Source organism: Mercenaria mercenaria, chromosome 5 (genome assembly GCF_021730395.1).
Source record: "Mercenaria mercenaria strain notata chromosome 5, MADL_Memer_1, whole genome shotgun sequence".
Classification (NCBI taxonomy): Eukaryota; Metazoa; Mollusca; class Bivalvia; order Venerida; family Veneridae; genus Mercenaria; species Mercenaria mercenaria.
The window spans coordinates 40,275,465-40,286,493 of record NC_069365.1 but is presented as its reverse complement, the minus strand read 5'-3'; the positions used below and the strand labels follow the sequence as shown (position 1 = coordinate 40,286,493).

The window sequence follows — 11,029 nt, the reverse complement described above, 5'->3', positions numbered from 1 at the left end:
GCTTCACGATTTGACTTCACAATTTCTCGATTTCAATAATTTTTTTATTTCAATTTAACAATTTCTCGATTCAACTTCAAGTGAGAATCAGGAGCATTGTTGAAAATATATATTTAGACCGGTGGTATTCCAAGAGTTCAACTTCATGATTTCAAGATTTTGGGACTACTTGATTTCTAGATTTCACGATTTCAACTTCAGGAATATTGAAGTCGTGAAAATTCGAAGTTAAAATAGTGAAAGCGTTAAATAGTGAAGTTGAAATCGGGAAAGACAAATCGTGATATTGTGAAACTGTAGCGATAAATCGTGAATTCAAGACGTGGAAATCGTGAAATATTAATCTGAAATGTCAATAGCGGGCTTTCGCATATACGTTCCAACAGTTGACTTTTCAATGATACTCTTATTTCTCAAGGATCTTCGTTCCGCAGTACTAGACTAGGGTGTTTGGCGTGGTGTAGTAGTTATCAGTGCCTCACAGTTAAAGTCAACTCCAGAAACAACATGCACCAGCTGCAACTTACTGCTTTATTTGTATGGTAAAATTTCCTGTTAAAGAATCCCGACAAGAATGGGCATTGACCGCAGTCACTTTTAACAACAATTCCAGCAGGCAGTAATCAAGCGTAGTTATCAGAGGCTGTGAGCGTTGCCTCAAAAGAAAAAAAAGTTATCATATTTCCTGACTGAAACATGATGTACATGTATTATGTTAACCGGAAAATATAATTTTCTTTTTTTTTAAATCGAACACTGTAGAAAATAATCGTTAAAAATTACAACAGCATTCAATATACTGCTTTAAACTATTTTAATTTTTTGGTTTATGTAAGATTTGGAGATTTTGGAAAACACCATAGAGTAATAGTAATATCATTTCTTTGATAATCTCTACATTCAATTTTAATTGTATAAGTTTGGTTGTTTCACCAAATCACAAAGATTGATATTTGCACTGAACTTGTGTATTGTGTATCTTAAAAGTTTATCATATCATTAGTGTTGATGTTTGTTCTGTCCAGTCATTAAAGCTTTAATTTCCTGTTCCAGTATTCTAAGGGACCTTTTTGCAGTACTTGACTCGGGTGTTTGCGGTGACGTAGTGGGTGTCGTTGTTCCGCAGTTAAAGTCATCGCCCGAGATAACTTCTCCAGAGGAGGTACAATGCGTAAAGTAGCACCATTTACCAGTGCGACCACTACTTATTTCTGTACCCGGAGGGTAAAATTTTCCGTTATAATAGCACCCTAGAGGTGTTGTGGCTGGCACTGTAGTTGTGGGCGTAGTCGTTGTTCCGCAGTTAAAGTCATCACCAGAGACAACTTGTCCAGAGAGGGTACATTGCGTAAAGTAGCACCAGTTACCAGTGCGACCACTACTTATTTCTGTACCCGGAGGGTAAAATTGCCCGTTATATAAGCAGCCAAGAGGTGTTGTGGTTGGCACTGTAGTTGCGGGTGTGGTCGGTGGTGGACGAGTAGGCGTAGTTGGTGGTGAGCTACCATGGCAATTATGGGTAATCACAAGTCTTATTTTCCCACGAGGGAAACATTTGTACATTCTGCAAGTATCTGTTTTCAGGTTGTAAGTTCTACCTGCGTAAAAAGAAATGAAAACAGTTATACCGAGATATTTTAACAAGCATGAGTGTCTTTAACGATCAAAATTTTTATAAACGGTATACATGTACATACTAAATTAATTGAAACGTCACTTTTACCTGAAAGAAAATATCTAAACCTAAGTACAGAATGCAGCTAAAATGGAAAAAATGAACGCTTTAATGCTCTTTGGCTATGCTGATTTTACGATATAATACCCTTAATGTATTGACAACTACACAATGTACTAACAACACAGGATAACTTAGCAGTTGAGCAAATCAATAAACATACGATTATTTGATATAAGTGAACCAGATAGATGGCATTATAATAACTATACTTTATTTATCACTTGTATGTAACATGTAGATAATATCATGCAAGCTAACAGGTGCATCCATATCAAATAAATGCGTTTTTATGTTTATATCCTACCCAACTGGAAAGTTATCATAAATGATAAGTAGATTTTTATACGTTGCTAGCGGATTATCTATCTTTATTTAGAAATACACTATACGTTTGCATGCTGTTTTCAGGCCTCGGTGAAAATCAAGGCTTGCAAGCATGGCATAAGAAGTGACATATCTTTGACTTTGTGTCAAAATTTAGATTACAATTCGCAGTTTCTTATTTTTCTTTTCGCTTCATGTGATCAAAGAAAATAATGGTTTGCGCATGTGTGTTGTAGAGTGGTGGTGATGGTGACAATGGAGGTGTGTGTGTATGGGATGGGGTGGGGCGGGACAGGGCGGTGGGTGTGGGTGATTAATGGGTGTAAGATTCACTGTTTGTGAACGTGAACTTTTATACTCATTCATAAAACGAATATAACGAATAATGGTTAGAATAACCTTATTTTCTGTATTTCTTTTTATTTTTGAATTTCATAAAGTTTGCAATGAGTAGATTATTAGTTTTTAAATTCTTCCTGAAATTTCACTGTATAAAGTATTGTACGTGTGTTTTGTCTTGACGACTTCTTATCTTACCATAGAGAGTTCTTCACATACTTTGACTTTGGTGATGGTTACGCATGGCAATGAGTAAATATAAACAATGGACGTTATAACTTGTTATTAATGAATGACAGTCGATCCTTAACATTACACTTATTGACAGGAAATGTTATTGAATTTATGTGATGCATGCAAAAGTTATTTTCTGAGGATTGAAATCATACGGATTGTTTATTTTGGGGCAAAACCCTCTGGCAAATATAAAGAGAGATTCAGTGTAAGCTATTTCCGCTAGTACTGCCGGTTAGTACATTCATTTTCTAAAATTGGGACTAAAATCTTGGAAAATCTAGATCATATTTTTAGTTTACTCGGAATCGCAGTTAATACACCGGTAGTATGGAGAACTGAATATGCCATGTTTACGTAATGTAGACTAGTAAAGTACACCACTTATACAGTACAAGCTGTTGTAGCGATGTGGTATAGTGTTCGCGTTATGTGTGAGGAGTCCTGGGTTCGAATCCAAATCAAACATTAAGTATTGTAGTGCCCTAGGAATGGGTTGACCGTGATTTTACCACTTGCGTTTACATTAAATGTCAATGTCACTTAGTAAATGTACATGCACGACACATGATCTAAGGTCTGGATCGTACATGCGACAAATAAATTTGTTATGATAAATGTTTGTGCCAAGTTACTTGAATATCCATTGATATCCCTTGATGAACAGACACGAAAAGGGGCGAGGGCAACGATGCTTTCCAATCGGGGAGTGAATTATAACAGGCTAAATTGGTACAACAATTTGTTCGTAGTTAATATCAAAATAATAAATTTGTTTCTGCATTTTAACTGCATTTCAATAAAATACATGCAATTATTCGGATGAGAGTAATTTCGAAGTCGTGATTATCTGAACTTCTGCCTAAATTTTAATGACTAATGAAGTCAAGGAGCACCTTTGAGCCATGAGAAAACCAACATAGTGCGTTTGCGACCAGCACGGATCCAGACCAGCCTGCGCATCCGCGCAGTCTGGTCAGGATCCATGCTGTCTGTTAACAGTTTCTCTCATTGCAATAGGCTTTGAAAGCGAACAGCATGGATCCTGACCAGACTGCGCGGATGCGCAGACTGGTCTTGATCCAGACTGGTCGCAAACGCACTAAGTTGGTTTTCTTATGGCGCGGCTCATTTATCATTTTATAATTTAAAGTTAGATCTATATCATTTCAATGTTAACAATGAACATTTTACACGTATTTAAAATCTGTCATAATTTACAATCATAAAAGCTTAACAAAAAAGAAATGAATGGGGGGAAAAAAGGATAAGAGATAATGTTTTTACTAACCGAATGTGTCTCCTTCATTGTAGAAAGTCCCTTTATTCCAACATTTATTGAGCCAGCCTGACGTACCATTTATACAAAATATATGTATTATAATCAAAATGAGCGAAACAGGTGATGAGTTCATGATTAAAAACATAAACCGTTTGATCTTAACGAAGGTTACCACCCGAAAGAAACAATATTTATTAATCTTAAACTTGTATTTATATGATTGATCAAGCGTTTTCAGCAGGAGAGCTTAATACGTAAACATCCGTTACTGGGGCGCGTCAAAATGCATCAGTTGTAAAATGTTCACTGTTCTAAATGACCTAATTTACTTAAAAGCTGAGTTTGTGATTAGCATTGTCAAATACCAGAGGTCTACTATGATTCCCTGGTTCGTCTCCGAACTATATAACAAACCTCTGATGGATAAGTTTTTTGTACCGGTGAAGAGGCAGTTAAGTAATTGTTATTCTCCGCGCCCACATGCTATTTGTGATGGCTTTTTGTCAGTGCAATGTATGTCGTAAATGACAATTTTGTCCTTTCGATTTACAAAATTTCAAATTTCCATTTTTAATGTCTGGCCTTGTCCATAATAATGGTGTCAACTTTAAAAAATAAATTTATAATACATCTATCGAACTACATTAGCGCTTTCGGATATAACTTGAAATTATATAGATCACAGCTAGACGATAAACTTGCGTCACTTGTGGTCGAATACACAATACAGGAAGCTATTCCAAAATTAATTACCAGTTTGAAAGAGCCAAAGCACGCGCAGCGTACGGCTCTTAACATTTGGGTGTCTACAGAATGAAGGCCGTGAAGTACCCGGGGAGAAAATGTATGAAAACCGCTGAATCCTTCATACAGATATAGATTACGACATTTTTATTGTTTGTCTGTATCAAAATCAGACTTAATTTAGATCGAGTTTTCAATAGTTTTGGATAATTTATAACTGATGTTTAAATTTTGAGCAAAGCTTATAGAATCTAAATCAAACTAATCAGCAAATAAACACTTAAAAGAATCGGAAAAAATGTTTGTATTTTTTAAGGTAGACGACCCGTTATGACAATTGGAAAGTACGCGATCTCGGCATTTCCCGGTATGTGCGCGCTGAGCTACTTTACGTAAGAAAAATGCCGTATTGCCAAAAAGTGTCACACGGAAATTGCCGAGTGTCATTACGGGTGTTAAGCAGAACACAGGGACAAGGATCAAAAAGGGATAGCCAACATAGTGGGTTTGCGACCAGCATGGATCCAGACCAGCCTGCGCATCCGCGCAGTCTGGTCATGATCCATGCTGTTCGCTTTCAAAGCCTATTGGAATTGGAGAAACTGTTAGCGAACAGCATGGATCCTGACCAGACTGCGCGGATGCGCAGACTGGTCTGGATCCATGCTGGTCGCAAACCCACTATGTTGGTTTTCTCATGGCACGGCTCGTATATGTATGGTAGTTTATATAATCCATTAAAATATTAAAAACATACAAAGGCAAAGTAAAATAAAAACTTAAAGAAGAGAGAAGAATATATTGGAGCACTGCCTTGGTCATTGACCAAACACTGACCAAACACCACTGGTGTTTCAACCAGTTAATTGTGCGCTCCAAAACATAAAAGGTAAGAATAGACTCTTTGGAAAAATTGACTGATTGAGCACAGCAAACACAGTCACACATCGCCAGCTAGGCCAACTAGGCCAACCGCAAAGTTATTGTAGAGTAAAGATGAAGTAGATGTGTATCTATCAATAAGTATATTTTAATTACATGAGTGGGGATGGGGTAAACAGGGGTGGATAAGGGTAGGAATAAGGGAGAATAGTCAGTACAATGGGGTTTGAATAAAAAGTAGAGTAGCATCGCCGATATGCAAGACAATACACATAACATATAAAACGAAACGGACATAAAACAAGTTGAAAATAGGGGCATCGCCAAGGAACGGTCAGAAACTTAATAGGTTGGTATATAAAGGAAACTGGAGGTTTCAGCACCTTTTGGGCATGTCAAACACAAACATGTCCTATCTTCATACTTATTATTTTTATATCATGTGTTATTATTTCTCTTTAGTCTATATCTGTTATTACACATGTGACATAATAACAATATTATTTCCTTAAATGTAATCCAACGCTTTCCCGTACTTTTCTCACACAAGAGTTTTTTAGAGTTTTGGTGCGCGGATTACAAAAAAACAATTTATTCTTTCACCACTTGTACATAATTTTATCTTATTTTAATCTCTGTGCATTGTACTACATACTGTTTATGTCACTAAGAATTGATTTGTTCATAATACATTATTTTTATTCATGTCTTTCACTTCACTGTATATATTGGGAAGATTTTTTACATTATGTTAGAGGACCATATCTTAGACTGGCTATAGCCAAATATGTTATCCTCTTTAAATGTAGTTATTATTATTATTATTCAACTAGTTAGACAAGACAGCATAAATAAATAAAACCTAACTCTTAGTATCCACCATGTTTCAAAGTCTCATTACAGTTTGAATAAAAGTTCTCCAAGACAGGTAAATTCCCTACCACATATTACGGTAAAACAGGGCACGATATGTTAAATACTGATCATACTCGTGTATAAAGTATATGCTAGTACAAAACTCCTTAACGAACCATATACAAATGCACTTAATCACTATACAGAAGGCAGAGAAACAAGAAAAACGCAATAAAGGGCACAACAAAACAGGTCAGAGGACATGTATTAAAGAAGCTGTTCAACTGTCTACTACGGGAACACCATCTGTTCCGTATTCTGTTACGAGTTCGAAAAATCTTAGGTAGAGTAAGCTTAATAACCTCGTTTCCTTTTTAACTTATAAATGAGACCGCCTTATAGTGACTGCTTTGAATGCGGTAGCTCGTGGGTTCAATCCCTGGCCGCGTCATACCAAAGACGTGAATAACGGTACTCGTAACTTCCTCGCTTAATGCTAAACATTAAGAGGATGGTCAGTCCGGTGGCAGTATATTGTGACAAGGTGGGGTATCAGGTTGTGTCTACAGCATGATAGTCCAATGAGGGAGCACTATTTAGTTGGGCATTGTTCTCACTGCTATAAGCAGACCCGTCGTTTATGACTAAAAATTGCTGAAAAAGACGAACGCTAAAAACGAACACACTCGCACGCTTATAATGTGTACAATGTATATAAAAAGGGTTAAACGTAATGGTCCGAGAGCTCACGGACTTTTATTGCAACAATTGAGGCCAAAAGAAGTTTATATATTTTTGGAAACAATATTTCATATCCTGCATGAAAACCCATTTCTTAAGTGTCAAAGCCGTGCCTATCTATATTTTGTTCACTTATGTTTGTGATAGGGGAGGTAAAACTCACTTGTAAAAATATTAGGGGGTAGGGTAAAGTTTATGTCTACCAGTTGTTTCACTGATTAATTAAAGTAACTATTTGATTGTCAGTAAATGCATATATGTCCAACAATGACAGCAATAAGAAATTCATCAAAAAGGACTGAGGGGCAAACTGGATATTCAAGGTCAAAGGTCAGATTTATGTAAAAGTCACAAAAATTGGCATATTTGAAATTCATTTTTATCCTTAAAAAATAGTTTGTTATCATAAGTCATCCATATTTATTTATGTAATGTGTGTATATCAGCCAAAATTAGAAACGCAAATTGTATAGCAAAAAGTCAAGGACAACCCTAATAATTGAAGGTCAAAGTTCATTTCGATGCAAAAATGTGAAAAGAATTACCTTAACTTTTTCTAATCTGTTTAATATGTTTTCACATTATTAGTCACTGAAGTTAATTCGTTTTGATGTTTGTATGTCAGGCAAAGTCAGCAGTGCAAATGTAACCCTAAAAATGCCAAGAGTAAAGCTATTATCAAGGGTCAAAGGTCAAATTTGTGTAAAAATCGCATGAATAGCTTGCTGTTTGAAAAATAAAAAGATATGTTTTAATCATTATAAGTAATTGCTCGTAATTTATTTCAATGTATATATGTCTCACAATGTCAGTAATAAAGATATCGTCTAAAATCAGACAAGTTCAAATGTAATATTAAGGGTCAAAGGTCATTTTCAAGTAAAAGAATGAAAAAAAATAGCTCTTTAACTTTTCTCTTTGTTAATAATATCTTGTCGATATTAGTCAATGATATCAGTTCATTTTAATGTATAAATGTATGGCCATGTATGGTATGCACATATAATTTCAAAACATTCGAGTTCACTCATAATATGAAAGGTCAAAGGTCAAAAAGTGAGGAAAATGTTGCAATAATATCACCTATTTGTAATGTATTTTTATTGTTTAAAAGTATTTGTTTTGTCATTTCAGTAACTGATCGTTGTTCATTTTACTGTATATATGTCAGACGATGTCATGGAAGAGAAAATATGTCAAGGTCAAACCTGGTATTAAAGATAAGGGGTAATTTTGTGTAAAAGATCAAAATGTAGCATACTTAATACTATTTTTCAAAAATAGCTTGTTGTTAGGATTCACTTTTAGCAATTTGTTTTAATGTATATATGTCAACCAATGTCAGCAATGTAGGTTTTATCCTAATAAGTCAAAGCCGGCCCTTTTTATCCAAGGTCAAAGGTCAACTTTGTGTGAAAATTCGCAAAAAAACCCAGCATTTTGCAATGATTTTTCTTCATTGTTTTAGGTATTTTTGTCAACACTAGTAACTGATCATTATTCACTTTAAAGTATATATAACAGCTGATATCATTCTTCCTTGATTATGAAAAATTAGTCAAGGTCAAACCCGATATTAAAGGTCAAAGGAGAGGGTCTTCAAGAAACTCGCCATTATGAAAAAAAAAGGCTTTAACAAGTTGGGGAGCAAATGAATAGATTCTACGTTAAGTCTACACAGGCACCGTACGGCCCATAGCATAGTACGCATCCACCTCATGAGTAACTTCTTCCAAAATCAGTACAGATAAACAGGACAAGGTTAAAAATTCAGGCCTAAGGATAATTCTCAAAGCAATGAAAACAACTCAAATAGAAAAAATGGTAAATACAGCCAACCTTGAGCCATTAGAGATAAGACGAGAGTACAAAGCCCTTGTGCAGGCGGAGAAAGCAAAGAGACTACCATCATGCCCACTCCACTCAAAACTTGATGAATTTCTTATTGCTGTCATTGTTGGACATATATACATTTACTGACAATCAAATAGTTACTTTAATCAATCAGTGAAACAACTGGTAGACATAAACTTTACCCTACCCCCTAATGTTTTTACAAGTGAGTTTTACCTCCCCTATCACAAACATATGTGAACAAAATTAAGATAGGCACGGCTTTGACACTTAAGAAATGGGTTTTCATGCAGGATATGAAATATTGTTTCCAAAAATGTATAAACTTCTTTTGGCCTCAATTGTTGCAATAAAAGTCCGTGAGCTCTCGGACCATAAATAGTTGTTTGTTTAATTAAGCGAGTGTGAACCTATTTATCAAGCAGAAGATCAACCTATTTATCAAACAGGGGATGTACTAAATTGTGATATTTATCAGGTTGGTCCGTTGGAGATAATAAATAGGTAATCACTCTGTTCATATCACCATAATTACGGCCATTACTATGTCGTGTCATACCATACCTATATACCTTTAAAGTAAAGTCAATTTTACGAACTATGTTCTATATTAATTTTTATATAGTAATAGTAAATAAAACTTACATTGATTATTAAACAAGCAGACATCGACACTATCATATTAGTTTTAACGGTACATTGAAAAATCGTGTGGAACTGTAATGGTTTTATGTGTATTCAAGGACTTGAAAAGGGCAAAGTTTCCAGATAATTAATTATACAAAATGCTTAACACGCTTAACAAGACGAGATAATGTACTCGAAAGGAAGTGTCGGAAATGAAAAGGGAACATCTGTCATGCAGCTTGCTCCAAATATTTCATTCAAAATAATATAAAACTGAACCAACGCACAAAACTATTGTTGAGTCCGATAAATACTTTTACATAGACTTACTCTTTGCTGTTTTAAGTCACTATGGCTGTCCTAACTATTATACACTTTTACACAGTAGCTCATTTTGTAGAACCAACATACACACAAGGCATCAACATTTTTATATCAAGTCCCTTTTTGGTGGTTGAATGTCATCACTGTCTGCTCTGTGTTATTCTTCAGCGAATTTCTTCAGATCAGGCAATATTTTCAAACAACCATTATATCAACTAATCATTAAAGGCTTAGCAGTATATTACAAAACAACAGACATTATTAGTAAAGAACAACATCTTGACAAACAACTTATCTGTCCAATACATATTTTACTGTTCTGTCCCATAAAATTGGATACTTAAAATATTCTAAAGGAGTTGTCTCCCTTTAAAAAAGAATGCCATTTGTAAAGAAATAAATGTAAACAATTGTCAAAAACGATCTTTTACCTAGTTATGTTAAGTTTAAACACTGGTACATTGTTGCAAATGCATCAAAACGAAGACTTGTAACTGCTTTTTAAAAATGGTGAATTTTTAAAGGCGCTGAACTGTCCAGAAGTGTGGCCCTTTCATGCCGCCCCTTTCCAGAATTCAATACATATATGAGTAAATTGACAATGGTATTGTAGAATTATATACATGTACATGTTTTATATACTGTTTAATTTTCATGTAAAACAATGCTTTCTTTCCATGATTTGGTGATGTTCAAACTTTTTTCTCCGAAACATGGACCTAACTCTCAAAGCCGGAAGTTTTTTTCACCATACTTGATAAATTTAATGATATTCTGTTAATATTTACAAAAGAAAATACATATACCCGCGCATTCGTTTTTCGGCAGATCAACCACACATATTAGCCGCGCAAGATATTTTTTGTCGAACACTTTTATAAATAGGTCTGTAATATCAATGTCAGTAACTTTGCTTCCTAGCCGGAAAAAAGTCCAAGGTAAATACATCCTATTTTCCCAAGTTTTGCGCAATTTAGAACGGGTGCTGTAATAATCATTTTCTTCAGTGCTAGAAAGCATTCTGAAAGAAATGAGACGGTTTTCCTGTCAAGTTTTGCAGGTCGAAAATTGAACTTTAAATTAGC

The 11,029-nt window shown here is 35.0% G+C and overlaps 2 protein-coding genes across 2 annotated transcripts in view; one reads left to right on the top strand and one right to left on the bottom strand.

The window, feature by feature from the left end:
* Window positions 1–797: 797 nt before the first annotated feature.
* Window positions 798–4,177, bottom strand: LOC123556968 (mucin-2-like). Its single transcript, XM_045348101.2, has 2 exons — window positions 3,927–4,177; window positions 798–1,598 (listed from the first exon to the last, which is right to left on the bottom strand). The coding sequence occupies exons 1-2, from the start codon at window positions 4,060–4,062 to the stop codon at window positions 1,000–1,002; spliced, it is 735 nt and encodes a 244-aa protein (XP_045204036.2). The 5' UTR covers window positions 4,063–4,177; the 3' UTR covers window positions 798–999.
* LOC123556967 (uncharacterized) overlaps window positions 2,742–11,029 on the top strand; it is a 30,734-nt gene continuing 22,446 nt past the window's right edge. Inside the window, exon 1 of the mRNA XM_045348100.2 lies at window positions 2,742–2,869. The gene's annotated coding sequence lies outside the window, so the exon portion shown is untranslated. The remainder of the gene's footprint in view (window positions 2,870–11,029) is intronic.